Genomic DNA, 27,455 nt, shown 5'->3' with positions numbered 1-27,455 from the left:
ATGCCGGTGCTCTCGGCTGAACCACACCGTTCCCAACCTACGGTGCAGGCCCGCTCTGATACCGACCCTTCTCGGTACCAGGAACAGCATCGGTCTTCCTCTCCCGGTACTGCCTCCGTACGCTCCGGCAAGTCTCTCTCCAAGACCCGCCATGCCGAGCCCTCCACACCGTCCCGCCGTGCGCACCCCGACATCAGGGACCCGGACTTATGGGAAGAATCCCCGCACGGTACCAAGGAAGACGCTTTGTCGACGGACGAGGAACCCTCGGTGGCTGATACCGTTTCTAAACCTGAACAGTCCTCTTTCACCAAATTCCTCAGAGAGATGTCAACAGCTCTTTCCATTCCCTTAGAGTCCGACTCTAAAAAGTCCCAGGCTTTTCTCGATGCCCTAGACTTTGAGCAACCTCCCAAGGAATTTCTTAAGTTACCCGTCCACGACATCCTACGGGAAACTTTTTATAAAAACTGGGAGAACCCCCTCACTGTCCCCGGGGCCCCTCGCAAACTGGATAGCTTGTACCGGGTCATTCCCATCCCAGGGTTTGACAAGCCTCAATTGCCCCATGAATCTCTCCTGGTGGAGTCCACCTTAAAGAAAACTCAGGGCTCCAGTGTCTATGCCTCCACCCCTCCTGGCAGAGAGGGAAAAACTATGGATAAGTTTGGCAAGCGCCTTTTCCAGAATGCCATGCTGGCCAACAGGGCAAATAATTACACCTTCCACTTCTCCTTCTACATGAAGCATCTGGTGCAACAACTCTCCTCCTTACAAAAATACATTCCTGAACGTAAGGTTCCCCTCTTCCAACAGCAAATTTCCAGTCTACTCCAACTCCGGAAATTCATGGTACGCTCCATTTATGACTCATTTGAGCTGACCTCTCAAGCATCTGCCATGGCTGTTGCCATGCGGCGTCTGGCCTGGCTGAGAGTTTCTGACCTCGACATTAACCACCAAGACCGCCTGGCTAACGCACCTTGTCTTGGTGACAAACTCTTCGGGGAGTCCCTGGACTCAACAACCCAGAAACTCTCAGCACACGAGACCAGGTGGGATACTCTGGTGAAACCTAAAAAGAAGACTCCACCTGCTCGCCCCTACAGACAGCAGTCCTCCTACCAGCGCAGGTTCTCGGCCAGACCTCTCAACCCGCCTCAACAACAACCTCGCCGTCCTTGTCACCAGCATCAAACTCAGGCTCGTTCCCAGTCTCATCAACCTGCCAAGCCTCTTCCTACGTCAAAACCATCTCAACCCTTTTGACTCTTTTCTCCAGGGCATAGCCAGTCTCCCACCATCGTTGCCTCTTCCTCAACCTATCGGAGGACGCCTCCAACTCTTCCTCAGCCGTTGGGAGGTCATCACATCAGACCAGTGGGTCCTCAACATCATTCGCCACAGCTACTCTCTCAACTTCCAGACTCTTCCACCAGACAATCCTCCCATAGAGTCTGCTTCTCACTCCTCCTAATCCCCCCTCCTCCTGAAGGAGGTCCAATCCCTCCTTCTTCTCAATGCCATCGAAGAGGTACCCTCAGACCAAAGGGGTCAGGGATTCTACTCCTGCTACTTCCTGGTTCCCAAAAAGACAGGAGACCTCCGTCCCATCCTCGATCTCTGGGACCTCAACAAGTGTCTGGTCAAGGAAAAGTTCAGAATGCTCTCCCTTGCCACGCTTTACCCTCTTCTTTCTCAACACGACTGGCTATGTTCCCTAGACCTCAAAGAGGCCTACACTCACATTCCAATCCATCTGTCTTCAAGTCGCTACCTCCGCTTTCAGATACAGCACCGCCACTATCAGTACAAAGTGCTACCCTTTGGCCTCGCATCATCCCCCAGGGTGTTCACCAAGTGCCTTATTGTGGTGGCGGCCTTTCTCAGGTCTCACAACCTCCAGGTGTTCTCCTACTTGGACGATTGGTTGGTGAAAGCACCTACGTCTCCACTTGTGCTACAAGCCACTCAGCAAACCATCTCCTTCCTCCATCTCCTGGGGTTCGAAATCAACTACCCCAAGTCGCATCTGCTTCCCACACAGCGACTTCAGTTCATCGGAGCCGTTCTCGACACCACTCTGATGAGGGCATTTCTCCCCTCCGACCGCCACCGAACTCTGCTCCACCTCTGCCGTCAGGTGCTCCTTTATCACTCCATTCCAGCTCGGCAGATGATGGTCCTCCTGGGCCACATGGCCTTGACGGTCCATGTGCTTCCTCTGGCGCGACTCCACCTCAGGACACCTCAGTGGACTCTAGCCAACCAATGGTCACAGACCACGGATCCTCTTTCTCATCCCATCTCTGTGACATCGTCTCTTCAGCAATCTCTTCAATGGTGGTTGAACTCCTCCAATCTTTCCAGGGGTCTACTCTTTCATCTACCCCCTCACTCCATGATCATAACCACGGATGCCTCCCCCTATGCATGGGGAGCTCAGCTAGGAGATCTTCGCACCCAGGGACTCTGGACACCTCAGGAGCGCCAACATCACATCAATTTCCTGGAACTCAGGGCCATGTTCTATGCTCTCAAGGCCTTCCAGCACCTTCTCTACCCTCAGGTTCTTCTCCTGTGCACAGACAACCAAGTCGCCATGTACTACATAAACAAGCAAGGCGGCACCGGATCTCCTCTCCTCTGTCAGGAGGCCATCCGCATCTGGACCTGGGCCACGGCCCGCAGTCTCTTCCTCAAGGCTGTCTATATTCAGGGCGAACAGAACTCCCTGGCTGACAATCTCAGCCGCATCCTTCAACCTCACGAGTGGACTCTGGATCCTCCCACACTCCGCTCCATCTTCGCTTGGTGGGGCACTCCTCAGGTGGACCTCTTTGCAGCGCCTCACAACCATCAGCTGCCCCTTTTCTGTTCCAGACTGTTCTCTCCTCATCGTCTGGCCCCGGATGCATTCCTTCTCAACTGGACGGATCGGTTCCTTTATGCCTTTCCTCCACTGCCGCTGATGTTGCGGACATTATTCAAACTCCGCAGGGACAGAGCCACCATGATTTTCATCGCCCCTCGGTGGCCTCGCCAACCCTGGTTCTACCTCCTGCTCCAGCTCAGCTCCAGGGAGCCCATTCCTCTTCCTGTGTTTCCTACTCTACTTACACAGCAGCATCAGTCTCTACTGCATCCCAATCTATCCTCGCTCCACCTGACAGCTTGGTTTCTCTCGGGCTGACCTCTCCAGACAATCTGTCTCAGCCTGTCCATCGTATTTTGGATGCCTCCAGAAAAACGGCCACCCTCCAATGTTACCATCAGAAGTGGACCCAGTTCTCCTCTTGGTGTCTTCTTCATCACCACAATCCCACCTCACTGGCGGTGGAAGCTGTACTAGACTATTTGCTCTCTCTGTCCGACGCTGGCCTCAAGTCTACCTCAATCAGAGTCCACCTCAGTGCCATCATGCGTTTCACGAGCCTATCCTCGGAAAACCTCTCACGGCTCATCCCCTGGTTTCCCGGTTCATGAGAGGCCTCTTCAATGTCAAACCACCTCTGAAGCCTCCTCCAGTCGTCTGGGACCTGAATGTGGTTTTATCCGCCCTCATGAAACCTCCTTTTGAGCCTCTTGCCACAAATTCGCTCGAATTTCTCACGTGGAAGGTGCTTTTCCTCATTGCCATCACCTCTGCCAGGAGGGTTAGTGAGCTGCATGCACTGGTTGCCGACCCACCTTTCACTGTTTTTCACCATGACAAGGTGGTTCTGCGTACCCATCCTAAATTTCTGCCCAAAGTGGTCTCGGACTTCCACCTCAACCAGTCCATTGTATTGCCTGTCTTTTTCCCTAAGCCCCATTCTCATCCTGGGGAACAGGCGTTACACATGCTGGACTGTAAGCGTGCCCTTGCATACTACCTTGACTGTACCAGGGCTCACCGCTCGTCCCCTCAGCTCTTTCTATCCTTCGACCCTAACCGTCTAGGTCGTCCTGTCTCTAAACGGACGCTTTCCAACTGGCTTGCTGCCTGCATTGCGTTCTGTTATGCTCGGGCCGGTCTCTCACTGGAAGGTGCTGTCACGGCCCACAGGGTCAGAGCTATGGCAGCTTCTGTGGCTTTCCTCCGTTCCACTCCCATCGAGGAGATCTGCAAGGCTGCCACTTGGTCCTCAGTTCACACGTTCACTACTCACTACTGTCTGGATACCTTCTCCAGATGGGATGGACACTTCGGCCAATCTGTGTTACATAATTTATTTTCCTAATGGCCACCATCCCTCCTCCCTCTCTGTTAGCTTGGAGGTCACCCATGCATTAAGAATATGCTGCCTGCTTGTCCTGGGATAAAGCACAGTTACTTACCGTAACAGGTGTTATCCAGGGACAGCAGGCAGATATTCTTACGTCCCACCCACCTCCCCGGGTTGGCTTCTTAGCTGGCTTATCTTAACTGGGGACCACGCACTCCTCCGTCGGGCGGGAAGGCACTCGCGCATGCGCGGTGCGGCCAACTAGAACTTTCTAGTTAAAAGTGTCCAGTACCGGGGCTCCGTCGGTGACGTCACCCATGCGTTAAGAATATCTGCCTGCTGTCCCTGGATAGCACCTGTTACGGTAAGTAACTGTGCTTTTCGGTTCCTACAACCATCCACTTGGAGCCTACTCTATAAACAAATGTTAGTGTCTTGTCTTTTAGAATACCAGCATTTTGTGCCAAGAATGCACCATATTTTAGACACACTTAACACCAGCCATAAAGTTGGTGTTAAGTGGTTGTGGTAGAGCTGCTGCCTCTGCACCCAGAAGTTGTGGGATCAAATCCCAAGGCTGCTCCTTGCTACACTAAGCTAGTCACTTAATCTTCCATTGCCCAGGTACAAAATAATAATAATAATAATTTTATTCTTGTATACCGCTATACCGTGAGGTTCAAAGCGGTTTACAGTATAGATACCATAAATATGCAATAAAAATTGAAATAAATGGAAAAAGGTACTTAGAAATTCTCTAACTGTCCCGAAGGCTCACAATCTAGCTAAAGTACCCCAAAAAAATAATTATTAGATAAAGCAGATAGAATAGATAAAGACAGATACAATATATCAGAGATTGTTTCTGGTTATGTTACATAGGAAATTATTTCTGATTACATTTCATAAGAAAAAAACGTTACATAGGAATTTCATAACATAATAAGTACCTGTATATATGTAAACTGCTTTGAATGTGGTTATATAACTACAAAAAGGCAGTATACAAGTTCCAATCCCTTTCACCTACACTATAATATTCTTTAATCTACATGTGTAAATGTGCGTTTTTTTTCCAAACTCCACTCATGTGAATGTCCACCTGAAAACTGCACAGCATTGCATTTAAGTTCATTTTACAGAGTAGTGCAAGCCATAATATTGGCATCTAGTGCGCATGTTCTACGTATCTAAATGCTGGTATTCAGGTTATTTATGTGTATTTTTGCTGCCCTCCTTTATAGAACTATCCCCATCTGTCTTGAGAGTTTAGTATGCAAGTGACTGAATCACATCAGCATAAGCTTGTTAAAATGGGATTGTTGTACTTGTGAATATGAAATAAATGTGAAGAGCATTATCACCATGATTAACGGTGAAATCCAAGAAGCCATTTCGTGGCTTCATCTGTTAAGTTGGATTGTGGGTCAGAGTGCTGCATAAAATTTGAATAAAATATTTGCTTTTTTGCTCGAAGCCATGCCTCTAGGCAGTGCAGTGGAGGTTCTGGCCACTGATGACCCCAATGTGATGCAGGAGGAACAGCAGGAGCTGCAGGTGTACGAGAAGCATGACAACCTCCTGCATGGAGTCAAACGGCGCAAGTATGTGTGTATGTTGCTGACAGTTGGGGGGGAGGGATGATAATACTAATGTTTGCTAATACATTTCTTGTTTTAATGGTCAGAAAATCATGATGTACTGATAGGATTCCTTTTGAGCTCCCAACATTGGAAAAAAAAAAATAATCCTTTTGGGGAATAAGTTCATCAGCAGTTCCACTTTAGAGACAGGCTTGAAATGTCCATACATGGTAAGCATATCTGTACTATTAAGGATATGAGGGTGGAAGAGAGTGTTGACCTCTCAGAAACAGACCCTCCTGGGGTAGTTGTGTAATTAACACTAAGGAATGCATGCTGTACAACTTAGTGACAGCTGGCATTTAGGCATCAAAATTGAGTGAGCTACAAGATCCCCATAGTCGCTAAGCTGAGCAGGAGTCCTCCTATTAACATTGCTGCCAATGGGGTGGGGTGTGTTTTCATATTTGTTTTTTCACTAGGGACAGACAGGTTGCCAGGAGTCCTACTGAGCTTGTCTGTCCCTCACTATTGAAAATGTGATGGTGAAACAGCACTGGCAGGACTGTAGGTTGAAGACTCCCACTCAGCTTACAAGGTCTTACCAAACTTTTGTTCCAAATGGCATTAGCAAGTAGGATGTTTGGAAGTGGAGTCTTGTTTGGCCCTAGCCATCCCCAAACCAAAATGTATTAATTTTTGTCCATCAGACTAGTCCAGAAAGCAAGTTTTATGCGGCGCAGTTGGCAGACACTTAGGAGCTGTGAGCCCTGCTCTAGTATTCTCTGTCTTGAGCAGATAGTGATGGGCATTCCATGGAGTGGATTGGTTTGGTGAGGTAGCTTCTGGACCCCGCTGGCGTACTGATTTCCTTTGTGAGCTGGGCCTGTTGGAGCCACATTGACTGAGCTGTCGCATGGATTTTTGCCAGTGTTCTATGTTATTCTGGAGCCTGTGAACACTGGAAGGGCTGACCCTTGACTACTACTTGTTTGCAGGGATAAAATAGTGAGTGTGGAGTTCATGAGGAAGTACATCCATGTGGCAAAGATCATCAAACCCACCTTGACTCAAGAATCAGCTAACTACATTGCAGATGAGTATTCTAGGCTGCGCAGCCAAGACCAGATGAGTGCGGACGTTGCCAGAGTAAGTGTGCCAGACTGATTGGGAAAGGCAGTCTGCAGCTCTTCAGCAAACTTAATTTGTTTTTTGGTGGGGGGTGGGTGGGGAGGAGGGTTGGTTTAGTTTACAAACTTCTATAAGATCTAGAAATACTTGACACCCTTTCTTCAGTAAGACATACTGTCTTTTCTTGTGGTAGATCTTCAGCCCAGGAAAGAAGGTTGCTTCAGAACCATCTGAGCAGCATTTTTGAAAGCGAAGCCTGGCTGGAGCCTTAAAGCTCTTTTATAACACATTCTTTTAGAAAGGATATGAACATTGTATTATAGCAAGATGACAATATAGGCCCAAAGAAGGTAGGCAGAGCCATTTCTAGTTTTAGCCCATTAGACTCCTCATTACATGAAATGGGGTAAAATCAGGAGTGGCTCATCCTTCTCTGGATTTATGTGGTCACCCTTGCTAAATGAGTTTAAATCTGCTCTATTAGTGAACAATTGTCTGCGCAATGTGAGGCAAATGCAAGCCCTTAATATTTGTCTGGGTTTGGTATAGATTTGAGCGACTCCTACTTGCACATTATCTGTCTTCAGGCAGCAAAACACCAACTTGTTGGGCAGTACTTGTAGCTAGAGCTGTTTTTCTCCTAATCTGTGGTTAAAGGCTTTTGGTCAGCCATGGTGAACATTTTACTAAATAGGACAGCACTGTTTTTGTCATGTAACTGCTACTAGTTTATCTTCTGCTAGTTTGACATGTAGCTCCTAAAGCTCCAAATCATTTGCAGTGAGTTGGAGGAAGGGGGATGGAGAGGGTGATAATTTTGATCAAGAACTCCGTTTACTACCATAACTGTTTGCTTGCAGACTGCTCCTGTCACTGCCCGAAGTTTGGAGACACTGATTCGTCTGTCCACAGCTCATGCCAAAGCACGAATGAGCAAAACTATTGATCTACAGGATGCGGAGGCAGCTGTCGAGCTAGTGCAGTATGCATACTTCAAGAAGGTGAGCACTTCAAGAAGTGGGCTCTGTTCCTGAATCAGTTTCTGGGATGCTGCGGGACAGGGAGCAAATCTGGTTATTGCTGAACATCAGCTTCTATGGAGCAGGGTTATGGTGCAGGCAGTTGGGTTCTGGAGGTAGAGTGAGGTTGCTTACCTGTAACAGGACAAGGAAATGCGGCCATATTTGATGGTGACATTTGATGGATCCACTGTACCAGAGCTGTCTTCCAACTCAAGAGAAACATTTTGGCTTCTAAGCACTTTGCACTTGAAAGGTTCCTCTGCTGCTCAGTCTGTATCTTAGCTGTGTGATGGATAAGGTATGAGCAAGTCCTGGTCATTTCTGCAAACAGTTCAGAATCCTCTTACTGACTGACAAGTGTATTTGTTCTGCATTACTTAGTATCTCCCCTCTTCTCTCTCTATACCCCTCCCTTGGAGCTCTGTTCATTTGATAAGTCATTTTTAGCTCTCTGTGGAGAACCTCTGTTACAATTTGCTTCCTTCACAGATGCGGGAAACTGCAGCCATACTTGAAGGTGGGCCCCTAGGTAAGGTTACTGCTACGTCTTGATTTTAGTGACCCTGATTTAATGGGCACAGGATAAGATTAACAAGCCAACAAGTTGTGGAAGATGGCTTGCGTGGAAATGATATAGGAGGAAACCAGATCCAAGTAATGGTTTTTGGAAAAGATATGAATCTGAAGATCAGGTGGCCACTGAGGTTACTGTGGCTTTGAAGAGGTGCAGTACTATTTTTGCTGGAAGGGACACATCCACCCAGCAATTACAGAAGCTAAAATAATCTGACACCCAAAAGGATATTGTGTGCCTGATAGCTGGTAATCTGGGGTTGTTGTGATTGATGGTGACAAAAGTTGAGAGGAACAGAATGAGTCTCCATTCTTTGGAAGAAGAAGAGAAAGGGCTCTTCTGCATTTCAGCATCTTTAGCTGGCGAAGTGGATGTGCCATCAGAAAGGAGGTGAGCACTATGAATTGATTGAAATTAAATTCTGAGATAGCCTTGGGAAGGGACCTGAGATCGGTGAAGAGAACTACCTTATTAGGCAAACTTGCAAGAATGGGGGATAAGAGACCAGTGCCTGAAGCTCATTGATCTCCCAGATGAAGTGATGATGACTAAAAAGTTTTCAAAGTTATGCCTGAGTGAAACTAGGCCAAGCAGTAGAAAAGGTGGTTTAATGAGCTGAATGAGGACAACATTAAGATCCCAAGCTAGTACCAATGTCCACAATGGTGGCTCGATGGTTGGAGATGCCCTTCATGAAACAGGAAATGAGGGAGATTTATATTTTTCTCTTCTACCAGTTAATTGTAGGCTGCAGTGATGGAGATGCACTTATGTGGCTCTGAGTCCAGTCTGGGAAAGATGAAGAAGGTAAGATGGAACTTGAATGGGTATATGTTAATAGAGGCCACTCGGTGGGCAAATCAAAACCATTTGAGTTGGTAGGATCTCCTGGTGGAGGGTTTCTGTGCTCCTCAATTTCCCACCTCTTACTCTCCAAGCCATTGAGCTTCCATGATTTTTGTGAGGAGGGAAGACTGTTGTCTAGAGATTTGTGCTATTTCTGATAATTGAAAAGCACGATCAGGGATAATGGAGAGTTCTGAGATGGAAACAAAAGATGTTCTTTTGAACTGGCAGAATGGATATATGGGTACATGCCTCCTTTAGATCTAGAGAGCAAAGTGAGTCGAGCTAGAGCATGGTAAGGGATCCCAGAGATCATGCAAAATTTCTCTTAAGGTATTTGTTCAGGTCTTGGCGATTGAGTATCAATTGAATTCTTTTGCCCCCCTCCCCACCCGTCTTTTCTGGTATTAGAATGTATCCTGGAATAGAATCCTTGAAACCCTTCCCCCCAGCAGAGGTACTATTTCTATGGCATTCTGCTGAAGTAGGGCTGAGAGCTTCTCTCACAGCACAATATTCTGGAGGGAGTTGAAACAAGACTCTCTTGGTGGATGGTCAGGAGGCCTTCTGTCCCAACAAAGAGCATAGCCATGAATTGATGAGCTGATAAGGGGTCACTCCTATAGGGAATGCTTACAGGACTCCTGGTCCCCAAGGAACCAGTGCATGGGGAACAGAATGCATGTGACATAATCAAGCTTGAGAAATGGGCATTGACATGGCAAATGAGGTTCAACGTGGATAAGTGCAAAGTGATGCATATCGGTAACAAAAATCTCATGCACGAATACAGGATGTCCGGGGTGGTACTTGGAGAGACCTCCCAAGAAAGAGACTTGGGAGTTCTGATCGACAAGTCGATGAAACCGTCTGCACAATGTTCTGCAGCGGCAAACAGGGCAAACAGAATGCTAGGAATGATAAAGAAGGAAATCCGAACAGATCGGAGAAGGTTATCATGCCGCTGTACCAGGCCATGGTGCGCCCTCACCTGGAGTACTGCGTCCAGCACTGGTCGCCATACATGAAGAAGGACATGGTACTACTCAGAAGGATCCAGAGAAGAGTGACTAAAATGGTTAAGGGGTTGGAGGAGTTGCCGTACAGTGAAAGATTGGAGAAACTGGGCCTCTTCTCCCTTGATAAGAGGAGATTGAGAGGAGACATGATCGAAACATTCAAAATACTGAAGGGAATAGACTTAGTAGATAAAGGCAGACTGTTCACACTTTCCAAGGTAGGAAGAACAACAGAGCGCACTCTAAAGTTGAAAGGGGATAGATTCTGTACAAACGTATGGAAGTTCTTCTTCACCCAGAGAGTGGTGGAAAGCTGGAACGCTCTTCCAGAGTCTCTTGTAGGGGAAAACACCCTCCAGGGTTTCAAGACTAAGTTGGACAAGTTTTTAAATGAAAATTACTTTCATTTTTTGGGCTATTTTAAGCCCTGTAAGCCCCCCCCCCCTTAAGCCTTACCTGGTGGTCTATCGGGTTTTCAGGCAGGAGCAATCTTCCCATGCTCCTGCCCCATGCAGATCGCTCATAGGAAATGGCTCGAGAGACTACGGGAGCTCAAGGCAGCCATTTCCTGTGAGTGATCTGCACGGGATAGTAGCGTAGGAAGATTGCTCCTGCCTGAAAGCCCACTAGACCACCAGGTAAGGCTTAAGGAGGGGCTTTCAGGGCTTTAAATAGCCAGGGGAAGCAGTGGTTAGGGGCAGAACCGGCCCGAATATTATTCATGGTTTTTCCATATTCGCGGGCTGGCTCTGCCCCTAACCCCCGCGAATATGGAGGGGGAAATGTAATATAAACTTTTTAAATAACTTAATATATTTTTTGAGTAGCTTTTGGAAGTTTAGATTATCTTCCTTGGATCAGAAATGTTTAAACAAATGATTTATTTTTTTAAATTTAATTATTTATGTACCACTTATATCCTAAGTGGTTTACATTCAGGTAGTTTATCATATTTCCCTATCTGTCCCAGTGGGCTCAAACTCTATCTAGTGTACCTTGGCAATGAGGGGATTACATGACTTGCCCAGGGTTACAAGAAGCAGCGAGGGATATGTAACTCGGATTGCTGAGGCTGTAGCTCTAACCCCTGCGCCACACACTCCTTTTTTTGTGTTTAAAAACATTTCCGTGAAAGTCTCATGAAGTATCACTCTCCTTTCATTTGCATTTTGATTGTACACCACTTCAATTTGCCGTGCACAGAAAGTGGTGTATTACATATGAATACTGCTACTACTATTAATTGTTTCTATAGCACTATCGGCCATACACAGTGCTATACAGAGTCACAAAGAAGACAATTACTGCTCAAAAGTGCTTACAATTTAAATATAAATACCAAGGGGGAAAGGTGTGTTGGGGTGGGAACAGATAGGGAAAATGCTTGAGTACCTGATTGTAAAACTGCTTAGATAACCTTGATAGGCGGTATATAAAATCCTAATAAAACTTGGATAAATCCTAATAAACTTGGAACAGAGAGATGAATGGTGAGATGCGAAAGCATGCTGGGTTTGGCAATGGACAGAGATGGGGATCTGGGTTTCTCTACTACTTGTGACAAGCTTGGCTTGTCTTTTGATTTGGAAGGTACTGGAGAAGGAAAAGAAGCGACGCAGACGGGAGGATGGGGACACAGACACAGAAGGCGAGACAGAAGAGTCCCAGGGGGATGGAGATTCTGAGAGGAAGAGGTGAGTTGAAATATTTTTTTTTTTTTTAAATTTTTATTTATAAAATTTTCATTCTTACAATAAATGAATAGCATAATATTTAGTTTATAATAATTATAGTTGTATGTACAATATCATATCATATATATTGAATCCCTTTCCCCTGTTATTTGTTTTTTCATTTTTTCTCATATTAATTTCTATATTTCCCTCCCTAACCCTATATTATTATTATCAATGTGTTAAGATATCTGATCTTTAGAATATTTTGTCAATGGATCCCATATTTTCTTAAAATTTTTTATATTTCCTTGTTGTAATGCCAATATTTTCTCCATTTTGTAAATGTGACACACCGAGTTCCACCAGAATGTATAATTTAGCTTGGTATAATCCTTCCAATTTTGTGTGATTTGCTGCATGTTGAAATATTAATATGAAAAGTTAACAGTTATTTGAGCACTTTGAACGTTTATTTTAAGATATCTAGATTGGTCTTGATGATTTTCGTTTGTCCTCTGTTATTCACCAGAGCTTGAAGATTTATCTGCCTTATAATTTCATTCGGTTGTATTAAACATTTTGGTAGTGATAGGGAAAAGACAGCGCGCAGTTGACTGCCTATTCTAATAAATGTTTTAAAGCTTTGTGTTTGCTGTATGTGACACCATATATATTCAAATATAAACCGAGGTAACCTTTTTATTTATATTCAAGTGCCCTGCCAGGCTCTGCACCCAGCCCCCCCTCCATCCCTCTCTTGCCCCGACAGGCTCTGCACCCTGTCCCCCCCCCACCCCCCACTCCCAATACCTTGTAGGCCTCTATCGAGTCTGCTATAAGCCCTAGTGGTCCAGCGGTGGGCCCGGGACAGGAGGGATCCATTCCACCTCCTGTTCTGGCCGACTCTTTAACAACTCACTTCCCTCCCGCCTCCCCGATTAGTAAAAAGTGTACCTTTTTTAAAATTCCTGGTAGTCTAGTGGTGAACCAGGGCAGGCGCGATCTTCCTATGTTCCTCCCCTATGCAGAGCTGCTATCTAAATGGCTGTCTCAAGTTCTCACGGCAACCTCGTGAGACTGCAGGAACTTGCGGCAGCCATTCAGATAGCGGCTGCACAGGGCAGGAGCATAGGTACAAAACTCCTGCCCCGATTCACTACTGGACCACCAGGGATTTTAAAAAGGTACACTTTTTACTAATCAGGAAGACGGAAGGGAAGTGAGAGTTGTTACTTGGCCGAGACAGGGGGGCCAGAAGGATCCCTCCTGTCCCAGCCCACCGCTGGAACACCAGGTCTTAACGGCAGGTCCAGTGAAGACCTGCAGCAAGTCCTGGAGGAGGGGTGGCGCTAACCTGAATATAAACTGAGACCCCCATTTTTAAGTCATTTTTTTTAGTATATATATGCTACTTGTGGTGATCTTGCTTCAGATACATGTAAAACAGTGTGTGTTAGGTGGGGGTGGAGCAGGACAGCCCCTGGACCTTGATTTGGCAAGCGGTTTCATAAGTTCTGTGCCTGAGGGAGGTAAAACTCTGTAAATGTGGGTGCAGTGGCCAGTTCTGCTGCAGAATACTGATGACTGGTTATAAACTCCTGAAAATTTCCTGTTTGAGGCTCTACAAAGGGGAGCATGCATAATCTCTTTATTACCTCTTTTTGGGAAAGAAGTTCTAAGTCAAGCCTTACCGCTAGTGAAGTGTTTAGCGGGGAAAAAAAAAGACCATTGTTCAGGAGAGAATGAAAAGTTGTTGAAACTGGAGCTTCAGATGGCTGGCTGCTTCACCTCTAGTTATGGTAGTGGTAGCAAAATTTAGTTTTCTAGTGAATTGGAAACGGTTAGCTTCTGATGTGGTATGCTGGAACTCCCCCCCCCCCCTACAGGAGGAAGCTGCATCCCAAGGATAAGAAAGGACGGGCAGCTGAGGCAAAGGACGGGGAATCTTATGACCCCTATGACTTCAGTGACACGGAAGGTGAAACGCCAGATGGTGAGGCTTTCCATTGAGTCTTAAAGTTAGAATTGAATAAGTAATTTAAAATTAAACAAGCTGGAAAGTGCATGCTTGTTTCTTTGCGAGATATCAATAACAAATTAAATGTTTTGAGAGAACTTTACTATTTTTTTTTTTTTTTGTAATTCTTTATTGATTTTCAATTCAATGCAGAATTCAGTGCAGAAAATTCAGTGCAGAAAATTTTCCAAACAAGTAATACCAAGAACAGCACTTACATCCAATCCAATCCAATACAATACAAAACATATTCCCCCCCCCCCACCTTCTTGGATGTGTTTGAAAAACAAATAGGAATTAAAAGCTTATAGAATTAATCTGATTGGACAAATTCCGCTAATGGACACCATCTTGTTTTAAATATTTTAATATGGCCTAATATTTCCAAATTCATTTTTTCATATCTATAACATTGACACAAAGTTCCCCACCAAAAGGAAAAATTTAGCCTGTCCCAGTTCTTCCAATTCCTGGTGATCATTTGTATAGCAACCCCTGTCATAATTATAAAAAGTCTGCTTTTATGCATGTCTAATGGATTTTTAGCTTTCAACAATATCCCACATATGACCACATTGTAGGACAATGGAATTGATGTTTTCAGTATCATATTAATTTGTCCCCATATTGATTTCCAACTTTACTATTTCTATAAAATTTTATCATGGGCTGTCCTTATTGTCCCTCCAGATCTGCCCAGACTGATGATTAAAGAATGACATGGGGACAAATTTTTCCCCGTCTTGTCCTCGCGAGTTTTGTTCCTGCCCCTGCCCCATTCCTGTAAGCTCTGCCTTAACTACACAAGCCTCAAATACTTATGATTTTTAAAGTGTTTGAGGCTTGTGCAGATGATGACAGAGCTTGCAGGAAAAGAACTCACCGGGATAGGAAAATGACTTCCACAGGGACAGGGAAAAATTAGTCCCTGTGTCATTCTCTACTGATGATTTTTGTGTTTTCCCTGGGTGGGTCTGGAAGGACTAAAAGAAAACAAATAGAAACCTAACTTCTCCCTACTCGTATAACATAAGAACATAAGAATTGCTGCTGCTGGGTCAGACCAGTGGTCCATTGTGCCCAGCAGTCCGCTCACGCGACGGCCTTCTGGTCAAAGACCAACGCCCTAACTTGAGATTAGCCCTACCTGTGTACGTTCTGGTTCAGCAGGAACTTGTCTAACTTTGTCTTGAATCCCTGGAGGGTGTTTTCCCCTATGACAGACTCCGGAAGAGCGTTCCAGCTTTCTACCACTCTCTGGGTGAAGAAGAACTTCCTTACGTTTGTACGGAATCTATCCCCTTTCAATTTTAGAAAGTGCCCTCTCGTTCTCCCTATCTTGGAGAGGGTGAACAACCTGTCCTTATTTACTAAGTATTTTGAATGTTTCGATCATGTCCCCTCTCAATCTCCTCTGTTCAAGGGAGAAAAGGCCCAGTTTCTCTAATCTTTCACTGCACGGCAACTCCTCCAGCCCCTAACCATCTTAGTCGCTCTTCTCTGGACCCTTTCGAGTAGTACCGTGTCCTTCATGTACGGCAACCAGTACATTCTGACAAAACAGTATATACTTTTTATGTAGCATAGATGTAGGTGTGTTCCGGGGTGGAGTCTAGGTAGAACATAGTCACAAAGTACCCATAGTCTTTATAAAATACATGCATATAGTTATGTAGATTGTAGGCATGTGCATTTATGTCTGCTTCTTGTTGTAAATGTCTGCCTGTATCTCTAGTATTTATATAAAGACATAGATAGCTATGTGCCTTTTTACAATATAATATAGGTATAAAACAAGTCCTGTTTGGCCTCTACACTAAGCAAACTGTTACAAAACTATCCCTGTTGAGAGTGGGTATAGGTTGGATGCATAGGTGAAAGCAGGATTGGAGTTAGGTGCTGTGGACAGAGGTGTAAAGTTTCCAGAAAAAAAAATAACTTTTTTCATTGAACTACAAACATGTTGGTACAAAGATGGTTCTTCAGTGCACCAGCTGTAATAAATTTCTAAGAAGACGTTCCATTTCCCCTCTTTCTGAGAAGACAAGGGTTTCCAAGATCATAACCCTTTTGGGCCCAGATTATTTTCTATGATGGGCTTTGACCTTTGCCCTCCACTGGACATAGGGTCCCCACACCGTATAAAATTTAACCCATGCATGCATTTTGCAGGGCAATCACCTTGGATAATCAAAACAAGTATACATTTTTCTCTATATGGGGCAAGGCTTATAATCTCCACTCTGCAGCAGCGGTGTTCCAAGGATGGGGAGGTGGGTGTAGTAGTAAGGGTGTGCATGGAAAAGCCAGGGGCCCTCAGTTCACACACACATGCATGACCTTTGACTCCGCTGGCCCTCACCTCCTCTCAAGTTAACTTTCTCTTCAGGGACAGGGGACCGTGTGCACACAGACTGTGGCCCCGCAACTGTTCCACTGCCTGGATGAGGGCGAGTGATGTGCCTGGAGGAGTGGGTGATCCGCCCCAGGTGGCAACTGAATTAGGTATGCCATTGCTCTGCAGCCACTTCCATCTTCATTGCCAGCATAGTGTGCTTCATCAGCTACACCTGGCCTACTGCAACACCCATCATTTTCCAGCACAGTAAAATGGTCCCCATATCCTCCTGTATGTCTTTATCTAGTATCGGTTTCACTAGGCTTTCAAAACACCTGAATTATGGGGTATGTCATGGCATATGCATAAATGTTTCCACTTCTCTGTACCCTCTCCAGCAATGGGTACTTTCTTTACATCTATAACAAATCAGTCCATAATGAATGGGTTATGTCCATCTACCAGTGGATGGAGACAGAGGAAAAATAGTCCCAAGACCGTTGCCATTTAAGGGTATCTTGCAGCCAGGAATGTTCAGCATTTTTCTGCCTCTAAGCGGATGCTGGGTGGATCATACAGCTCCTTCTTGGTGTTTGTCTGGTAGTTCTGATCTGGTTAATTCTTGGTGCAGTTGAGCAGGGGGTTATGTTGGTCATCTTTGCTTAGGTTCTAGCCTTAACTTTCTCATTGAGCTTGGATGACCTCCAGTGGTTCTGGCTCCCTCATCCCCCCCAGCTTGAGTGATACCTGATGATGCTGGGTCCCTCCCTTCCACCTCCCCTCCTGACATATACATAAGCATGGATTAATGAGAGAAAGTCAACATGGATTTAGTCAAGGGAAATCTTGCCTCACCAATCTACTGCATTTCTTTGAAGGGGTGAATGAATATGTGGATAAAAGTGAGCTGGTTGATATTGTGTATTTGGATTTTCAAAAGGCATTTGACAAAGTACCTCATGAAAGACTTCTGAGTCAATTGGAAAGTTATGGTATAGGAGGTAATGTCCTATTATGGATTAAGAACTGGTTGAAAGAAAACAGAAAATAGTAAAAGGTCAATTCTGAATGGAGAAGGGTAAATAGTGGAATTCCCGCAAAATACCTTTCTCACAAAAACTTTAAAGAAATCTTAAGCAGAATCCCTCGAGAGTGGTGTTCTGCTGTGAGAAACTCCTAACAGCTTAATATGTTTCATTAGTTTTAAAAAGGGAGGAACCAACTTCAACAATTGCACTAGAAAGGGAATTAACCTCACTGGCTCACCTCCCCCTCCTGCCTTCCCTGAAAACAGATCTTAAACAATGAATAGTTAGTAAATGGTGCTGAAAAAAATCAAAAGACTTAACTTAAACTTCAGGGCAGGGCTTGTTGAAAGCTGAGTGTTAAAGGTAGGTAACTATCTCTCCTGCTATCTCTGCTGAAACATAGAAACATAGAGTGTGACGGCAGAAGAGGGCCGATGGCCCAACAAGTCTGCCCACTAAGAATCCTCCCTCCCTGTTGTACCCCTCTTTCATGCATAACTTTGTAGCACTCCCACCTGTTGGTCCCTTCACAGTTCATTGCATGTAATAACCCTTACGTACCACAGTATCTATTGGTTTTTTCATGGTCAGATGCTGATCCAAAATAACTCCCAGTATTTTAATTGTTGGTTGAATTATATACAAGGTAGAATTTATACTAATCGATGGCTCATGCATAATCTTATTTGGTGACACAACAAAAAACTTTGTCTTATCAGGGTTAAGCTTGAGTTTGAAATCCTCCATCCAAGAGTTCATCAATTTCAACACAGGCTCAATTTTATGAGATATGAGATAAAACTGTAGCACACGGTATGACAATTGTGATATCATCAGCATAGCTGAACAGTTCTATACCTAGGTTACTCAAACTGTAACACAGGGAGGAAAGATCTACATTAAATAATGTGGGTGAAAGTGAGGAACCCTGGGGTACACCACTTGGATTTTTCCAGTTAGAGGAAAACTGATTATTAAACTTAGCCTGATATTGTCTGGATTCCAAAACCCCTTTAAACCACAGGAGAACATTACCCTATAGGCCAAAAGCATCCAAGCAAGCCAATAATTTGGCACTACTTAAGTCGAATTGAAGCACCAGCGTACTGTTACCCCTGCTCAGTAGGCTTTTTAAATGGTCTAATAATGTAGCCAACACTGTCTCAGTACTAAAGTAGGTTCTGAAACCTGATTGAGAATTGTTCAGTAGGGAGTGTTGATCAAGATATTTTGTGAGCTGGATTTGAGCAAGACCTTCCATGATAAGAGCCCTTTTTATTTATTTTTTAATTTACAGTCCAGGCTTATCCTCCAAAGTCTTCTAAACAAGAAGAGACTATGGAAACAGAAGAGGCCAAGAAGATAGTTCTGACAGATAAGAGGTGAGGCATCAAGAGCTGGGCTTCTTGTTGTTCTTGTGTTTACGGCATTCAGCAGTGCAGCCAGGTGTGAGGACAAAGTTCGCTCTTTCCCTCTCTTTTTTTTTTTTTTTCTCGCTATCTCCAGACATCTTAGGTGCAATCATGGCAGAAATATCCAATCTGCTACCAGGTGGAGGCAAAACTGTGCTCTGGACAATTATGATAGAACTCCAAGGAATTCTAATTTAGTGAAAAGATCGTGTTGTGTTCTTCAGAATGTGATCTGTGTGTATTGATTTCTGCTTAGTGAAAAATTGATGCACAGTTTAGAGGAAGAAAAGGGAGTTAACTGATGGTAATAAGAGTTGATTTACCACTCTATGGTTCTTGTTTAACAGGTTGAAAGCATTCAAATCTGCTCTGCTGGAGGCATTCAAGTCTGCACATGCCCAAAGTATCGGAATGCAGAACCTGATGAAAGCAATCAACCAGGACAACGAGGCTCCCTTCTCCCTAGCTGAGGTGCAGGTGGCCCTGGGCCACATGCAGGACCAGAACCAGATCATGCTGTCTGATGAAATAATCTTCTTAATTTAAACCACCAAAGGTTGATTTTGCATTATCTTTCTAGGACTTTATTTCCACACAGTAGGGTGGACCAACCTGCGCTTACCTACTTGACTATAAATGGACCTCTCGTCTTTCTTTACTCATAAAGTGTTTATCAGTGAATGTACCGACAAGCCACCATGGCTGCACCAGGAAAAGAAGCAACTTGGCTCAGTTTGGCTTCAGATTCAGCCCTTCATCCAAAAGGGACATAATTTTAAATTATTTTCCAAGAGGAACTTTTTTAAAATAAAGACTTGATTCCATTATGAATAAGGATAAGAAAAAGGTTTTCTGTATGTATGTACATATACTGTATACCTAAGAATGCAATACAGGTGCATGTTCATGCAATAAAGAGATTGATAGTTTAAGTTTTAACATATACTTTTTGAACAAAACTTCTCCAATGTTTGGAAACGCTAGCAGCATTTTATAGGTCAAAAATGCATTTTTTTGAGACAAAGAATAGATTTTTGAGAAAAGTTATTTTTACTAGCTTGCATTTTTATTTTTTGAGGTGTTTTGAAGCTTGAGGCTATCAGAAGCAAGGGTGCACAGCTTTGTTTCCCTTAACCCCCAAATGTGAATTTCTGTAGCTTACTGTAACCTAGTTTTATAGTCTCTCTGAGCTTTTGTTCAATAGTACCTCTTTTGGTTCTGTGAATTTGGTGAGAGGGTTCAAAAACATTTATTCCCCCTTTAATAAAGGCACAGTGTTGACTGCCACATGGCAAATGCTCCGACGCCTACTGAATCGTAGGAATCTCCCCCAGCTTTTCCTGGGAGTATAGTTAAGTGAAAAACTGGTGGTGGTGATAAAAAGTTTCAATTTTTTTTGGGGGGTACTCTCTCCTCTTTTCAATTTTGAGTGAAAGAGGACCCAATTAGAGAAGAAAGGTACTATAACGACACAGTAGCATTTTGCAGAGTTCAATGCAAGGAGCTTTTGGGGCAAATGAAACAAAGTACAGGAAATGCTGCCATGTTATTCCAATTGTGCATTATGAGTGTTTTTGATAAGCAGGTTTTAAAAAATTATGTATTCTTTGCTAGGAGCATCTAGAAAGTTTGCCGGAGTCTTGGCTATAACTAACCTATGTCTTTTCTTGTACAATCCCACTTTATTCTGGGACCAGTGGGTTATGCATCTCTAGCCGCCAGGCACTGTAGAAAGCTTCAATTAATTGACTTCATAACCCCTCCCCTTTTCCAGGGTCATGCTCGGTAGCATCCAGTTTTTGCTTTCTACATGACAAGCCTGTAGAGGTTTATTTCTTCTACTCATGTTTTATTTGGATAGTTTCAGTAATGTTCAAGGATAGTACATTTTGTTCCTCCTTTCTCATGTCGTGCAGATTTGAACAGTCATTAGAATCTCCTGATAACTCAGACCCCCACGGCCTGTTGCCCCAATGAAATCCACAACGGAATCCATTGCTTGTCTCCGGTCTTGGTTGACGGCGGTGTACAACAGCACAATGTGGTGATTGTATTCCATGGCGCTGGCCAGAGGCCTTTTGCCCCAGATTCAGATTTGATGACTGTCAAGGATGCAATTCTCTCCGGCTAGGGAGCATTCTGTCGGTCTGCGAGGGGTTGACTATTTACCTGAAACTGGGCATCTCGGCTGCCTCTTTTGCCCTTCTAGGTCTGTCTACAGTATCGAGCCGTCCGAGTACTCTTGGACGCTGCCAGGGTGTGCCGTCAACTGGCAGGGGGTCACGAAGGGTGCCCCCCTCCCCCGAGTGGGAGTCCCAGTTGCTCTTTTGCTGGCCGGTAAGTCTCCGAGTTGCACTGGCTGCAACACACATGGCAGGAATGGATGGTATTTGGACAGTCTTCCTCAGTTGTAAGACACTAGACCCCAGTCACTGTCTCCATCTAGGAGGGTGTTAGAGGGCATTGTGGCTACTGCGGCTGGGCTGGCACCGAGGGCCTGAACACTCTGGCACAGTGTTGACTGCAGGAGGGCCTTCTTTTGCCTTCCTTCAGTGGCCCATGTTAAGGTGTCTGATGCGTCGCATACAGAGCGCCCAGGAACCGTGTTCTTGGTGGTTCCCGATTGGCCGCCCTAGTGCAGCTCTGGTGGAGCTGGTGGGACCCTGTTACTCGTGGTTCCTCTCTCAGGGACTGATCACTTTATAGGACCCGGGTCTCTTTGGTCTTGCGTCTGTCTTTTTGAGAGCGCGGCCTTGTAGACCAGGGGCTGTTCTATTGCGGTGATAGCTACACTGCTTCACAGCTCGTGGAAGTCCACGGAGGTGAGCTACACGGAAGGTTGGCAGTGCCACTGGGTTAGGTGCACTAGCTATCGGGAGGATTTTAATTTTCCCTCGGTTCTTCGGGTGCTGGAGTCTCAGTGGGAGGGCCTGCATGAAGGCCTTGCAGCGGCTTCTCTGAAGGATCAGTTTGCAGGTGTCCCCTGCCTGGTCACTTTTGCCTTTAGCAGTTCTGCGGCGGTTCTACAGACGTGGCCCATCTTATATGGGACGCGGCTTGTCTGAGGCCTTCCTTGCGTCTTCCCTGTCTAACATGCGATCTGCATCTGGTCTCCGCTTCCTGACTTGCTTGCCTTGTGAGCTCCTGGAGCTGGTGTCCGTGTTGTATTGCTTTCTCTCTTTCAAGACGGTATTTTTTTTTTTACTGTTCTGATAGCTTGGACAGTTTGGAGCTTTCAGCTCTCTCTTCGGAATCCTTATTGTGTTTTGCAGGTTCCGGGGTACTCTTGCTTCCAGTTCCTTCCTTCCTTCAGAAAGGAGTTGCTGTTTCTATGTGTTTTCGGGTAGTTCGCTTTTTTGGTGTTTGTCCCTTCCGGTTTCTGCCAGAGACCAAGTTCTGTGGTCATTGGATGAAAGCAAACTCTTATAGCGGTCCTTGGAGGTATCCTCCGGGTTTCAGGTCTTGGATCACCGGTTGGTCTGGTGGGTCCTGCCAGCTAGGGCTAGCCTGCTTTTGGGGCTTCCATTTCAAGGGAGATTTGAGCGACTGTTTCTGCAGCTTATATAACTGCAGGAGAGGAGCCTCCCCTAGAGTTGTGGGCCCTTTCTACCAGGGTTTTGGGGGTTTTTTCCTCCTGGACCGAGTAGTTGGTGGTGCCCCAGGATAAGATTTACTGGGCCACTACGTGGTCCTCTCTGCATGCCTTCTCCAGGTTTTGCAGGATTGGTGTGGTGACCAAGCAGGATGCTGCTTTTGGTGCTTCGGTGTGGGCAGCAAGCTCATCAGTCCCACCCTAATTTTTTTTTTTTTTTTTTGTGGGGGGACCGCTCTGTTATGTCCCACTGGTCCCGTAATAAAGTGGGATTGTACAAGAACAAAAGATTAGGTTCTTTACCTCTGCTAATCTTCTTTCTTGTAAATCCACTCTTTATTCCGGGAACCTGCCCTATGTCTATGTATGTCTGATTTACTGTTCACCTGCTTGGAAATACCGGTAAGCTGGATTTACTTTTTCAGTCCTGCTTTTCTGGGAGTATCTGCTAGATGTAGCGATATATTTGGGAGTTATCTGAATTAGCGGCCCCCTATGTCAGTGCAGACTTTTTCTCCCTATAGCACTGTTTTGTAGTTCAGGTTCTAATGTGTGATAACCTGCTTTACAGTTTTCATTGTTGCTGTTTTGCATATGTCTATATTAGCAGAATTAATCATTTAGCGGGGAGTTCCCCGTTTTCTCCCTCTCTCTTGTTTTTGTAGATATTCCCGGCTGCTTAGATATTGACTGGATGCTACTGAGCATGCTCCAGGATGTGCTGGCAGAGGGGAGGGTTTATGAATTCAATTAATTGAAGCTTTCTACAGTGCCTGGCGGCTAGAGTTGCATAACCCACTGGTCCCGGAGTAAAGTGTGGATTTACAAGAAAGATTAGCAGAGGTAAGGACCTAATATTTTGTTATAAACTGTCAGTGGTAGGACTAGGGCAGTCTTAAGATCTGCAGTGTTAACCTTTTTCCCCCACTTTTTCATTAGACTGGATAAATATTTCTTTACAAAACCTGATCCTGACATGTATTTAAAATGCAGTAAACAGTACCCCTGTCTGGAATCCTCAGGGGAAGGGGGCACTCTTGAGAGTTTGCCAAACATAGTTGCCATATGATTTACAGTAGAGAATGGCACGAGGACAAATTTTTCCCCATCCCCGCGGTAATTCATTGTCCCGTCGCATCCCATCAAGTTCTTTTCCTGTCCCTGCCCCATTTCTGCAAGCTCTGTCCTCATCTGCATAAGACTCAAACACTTTAAAATCATAAGTGTTCGAGGCTTGTGCAGTGGCAAGTTCGCCTGCTTCTGTTTCAAATCCATCCTTGGCTCGGCCCCCCTTTACTTGGTATCCCATTTCATCCTAGACCGGCCATCCAAACTCACACGTAGAACCCACCTGTTTAGCTATCCCACCCTAAAGGCCTGCCGCTACAAAAGATATCTAAATAGAACTCTTGCCTTCCAAGCAGGTCAGCTCAATAACTGGCTGGCCCACATCATCTCTCGCACTTCATCCTACCTAAACTTCAGGAAACTACTAAAAACTTATCTATTCACCCGATTCACACCCTAAGACCACTGCCCTACCCGTGGCCCCTTCTATCTCACCTGTCCCGCCTCCCATTTACTGCTTCCCTTTAAACTGCTACCCATTAATCTGCTTCTTCACCTGCTGTTTGCACCCCCTGTTGTTATACCTACATTCTCAGATTTTCCTTTACGCAGATTGTCTTGACCTTCTTCCCTGTTCCATTTTGCCCTGACTGTACCTATTTTCGCTGACTGTACCATTTTTTCGCCGATTGCACCACAGTTCGCTGATTGTTCCTTTTTCTCTACTTGTACCAATTTTCTCTGGCACCTATTTTCTCTGATTGTACCTTTGTATCATTTTCGCTGATTGTCCAGCCCTTCTTCGTTATAAACTGCCTCAAACTACTATGGCTTTGGTGGTATATAAGAAATAAAATTATTATTATTATTATTATTAAGGCAGAGCTTACAGGAATGGGATAGGGAGAGGGACAGCGACAAAACAGACGGGGCGGGGAAATTGAGTTTCTGTGGGGATGGGGGACAAATGTTTGTCCCCGTGTCATTCTCTAGTTTACAGTATGAATGTAGCCAAAGGTGTCTTGCTGGAAGTGCTGTGCTGAGGATATAGATTTGAGGTTACTGTAGAGGCAGCATGCACGCACTGACCAAGTTCCTCTTAGTCCAGGGTCTTTGAGCAATGGTAACATCTAGAGACTGGACTCTGGAGCTCATGATTTCAGGGTTCTGGAAGGGAGCCCTAGTCACCAGCCTAGAAGTGTTGCTACAGTGACTGGACTTTAATTTAAAAATAAGGAAGAAAAATCCCATAGAAACATAGAAGATGACGGCAGAAAAGGGCTACAGCCCATCAAGTCTGCCCACTCTGCTTACCCACCCCCTGTCTATGCCCTAATGACCCAATTTCCTTATCTTGACCCTCGTAGGGATCCCACATGGGTATCCCATTTATTCTTAAAGTCTGGCACGCTGTCTGCCTCGATCACCTGCACTGGAAGCTTGTTCCAATGATCAACCACTCTCTCTGTGAAGAAATACTTTCTGGTGTCGCCATGAAATTTTCCGCCCCTGAGTTTGAGCGGGTGCCCTCTTGTGGCCGAGGGTCCCTTGAAAAAGAAAATATCATCTTCCACTTCGACACGTCCCGTGAGGTACTTAAATGTTTCGATCATGTCTCCCCTCTCCCTACGTTCCTCGAGAGTATAGAGCTGCAATTTGTTCAGTCTCTCTTCGTACGAGAAACCCTTGAGCCCCGTCTCCTGTGTCCTTCCAAACAAAGGCTTATGGTGCTGGATCATAGCCTTGATTATGATTGAGCTGGAATCCCAAAAGAGCTTGAACAAACAGTAAGTTGAAAAGAAAAACACGGTGGCTCAAAATTTAGTGTTTATGTGAAAAAGCCAGAGGTCAACTTGCATCCCTTGTTAAGTCGCCTACATACCAGATCCAATCTCTGAGCATCTAAGGATTTTAATTTCACACTTGCTGCTGGTGCTTCTAGTTTTAGTTCTTTGGGGTATGCCTGTGAGAAGCTGCTAACGTTCTGATTTTCATTCCTTTGATGCAGTTCTTATTGTGGTCTGATGGATTTTGACTTGATTGCAGACAGGTGAATGACACCCAGCATCTGAGAACTGCTTACAGCTTTGTTCTTATTACCAGAATATATATATATTTTTTTAATGTACATGGACCATGTGCTCAATTACCCCCTTAAAATGACAAGTTTTTAATCCTTTAATTGGCAGATGGTGAAAACAGCTGCTTCATGTAACTTGATGTTGAATGAGAACAACCGTGCCAAGTAACAAGCATTTGAAGAAGCTATTCTCCCCAAAGAGCCATTAAAAACACATGTTGCCTGTACAGTACACAACAATGTGCAGACCCATGATTTGTAGAAAGCTACAAGATCCTTTCACATTAATTTTCACATTTGACTTTTTTTGTTTTGTGTGGAGTGTGAGTATAAGGGTTGCTTTATATGTGAATGTAGGAGCAAAGTGGCTTTAAATCAGGACTTCAAAATGTTTGCTCTGTAATAGTTATCAATAAAGTTTATACAAAATAGATCTAGGTAGTTTTTAATCATGTTGATAATTATAATAGAAGGAGTTGAGTTACTGCTAATGTTTTTTTTTTTTATTTAGCTCAACATGTATGGCATTGTGGTAGTCTACTTTGTACTCTCTGGCCTTGTTGGCATCAGAAATTTAGCAATAGCTTACCCCAGGAATGTCGCTCATTTTAGTGTTTGGCTGCACCAAGAAACATAAAAGCGTAAGGATGCTAATTCATGCAGGTAGAGGGTCCCCTTGCATGTTGTGACCAACTGGGCAGGGATGCATTTGCATACATTATGGTAATATTTCATAGCACTACTGGATATATATTTTGTGATGAGGCTGAGGGATGTGACTAACGGCTCCAGCATCCCAGCTCCCATCTGAGGAGCAAAACTGAGCACCCCTACAGGGACCACTTAACACTGGCATTAGAGAAATAAAGAAAAAATAGCTGGTGGCAAATAATCTTTTATTAGGAATATTGTTTAGTTCCATTTATATTAGCCACATAGGCAACTACCTAGGCCTGCTTTGATGCGGGCTCACTCAGCCCTACAATCTAGGTCTCTAATAATCACTTTCTAGCAGGTAAGCACAAAAAAAAAAGTAAAAGGAAGAAAACCAAAACAGCACTATATTACTGACTTGGGACACTAGGGCAGCTAGGTGACTGCTGAAGGAGAAGTTCAGCTATTTCAGCCACACAGCATAGCTGATCATGCAACTGTAAAAGACAGCTAATGTATGTATGACATCCCAGTACTGTGCAACCCATGGGGATTTTGCAGGTATAAAAAAGAAGCGGCTACTTAAGCTGAGTAGAACTGGCAGTTGTTGCAACTATAGTATGAGCCGGTTATTACAAGTAAGCAAACGGTGACTGTTGCAAGTATATAACAGAGGTGATGGTAGCAGGAGCGACACAGGTAGATGTAGTAGGACAGCAGCTGCTTTAGGAGAACAATATAAGTGACTGCTGTTACACGGGAGCAACCTAGACGAGTGCAATCCCAGTGGGTGAGTTTCTGTGCCAGATGGTTGCTGCCATTTGAGCAGCACAGCTGGATGTTGCCACTGTGAAATACCAGTGGGTGCAGTTAATGTGCAGTACTGATGCTACTGAGAAACCATGCCAGTGGGTGCAAGTGCACAACCCAGATGGACAACTGCACATCCTGGGGCTGGGAATCTTAGAAAGATATAGAAAGAACTGTGTGCACTAGAAGTGGAGGTGAACCACAGCTGAATGGAAAAACTGTAACTGGACCAGCTTTGAATTATCAGTGGCTACCAAACCGCTTTGCTCTTTTTTTCATAATTGAAAACGCTAATATCATGAATCTGACAAACTAAATAAAGTAGCATGTTGAAACATAGTACACTCATCAAAGCTGGTAGAACACAGCCAAGAGTTGCATTGTAGAGAATGAAATG

General features: G+C 44.7%; 1 protein-coding gene across 2 annotated transcripts in view; it reads left to right on the top strand.

Annotated features, from left to right (window-relative positions):
• Positions 1 to 19,786, top strand: part of MCM3 (minichromosome maintenance complex component 3) — a 134,241-nt gene extending 114,455 nt beyond the window's left edge. For both annotated transcript variants that reach the window (XM_033936390.1, XM_033936389.1), the window contains 7 exons: positions 5,686 to 5,812; positions 6,790 to 6,940; positions 7,783 to 7,923; positions 11,974 to 12,077; positions 13,946 to 14,052; positions 18,740 to 18,824; positions 19,202 to 19,786. In XM_033936390.1, coding sequence (XP_033792281.1) covers positions 5,686 to 5,812; positions 6,790 to 6,940; positions 7,783 to 7,923; positions 11,974 to 12,077; positions 13,946 to 14,052; positions 18,740 to 18,824; positions 19,202 to 19,400 — 914 coding nt within the window. In that variant the 3' untranslated portion in view covers positions 19,401 to 19,786. The remainder of the gene's footprint in view (positions 1 to 5,685; positions 5,813 to 6,789; positions 6,941 to 7,782; positions 7,924 to 11,973; positions 12,078 to 13,945; positions 14,053 to 18,739; positions 18,825 to 19,201) is intronic.
• The last annotated feature ends 7,669 nt before the right edge of the window (positions 19,787 to 27,455 follow it).

This window comes from Geotrypetes seraphini, chromosome 3 (assembly GCF_902459505.1).
Source record: "Geotrypetes seraphini chromosome 3, aGeoSer1.1, whole genome shotgun sequence".
Taxonomy (NCBI): Eukaryota; Metazoa; Chordata; class Amphibia; order Gymnophiona; family Dermophiidae; genus Geotrypetes; species Geotrypetes seraphini.
The sequence above is the reverse complement of the archived record's forward strand: the minus strand, read 5'-3'. Positions and strand labels throughout refer to the sequence as shown.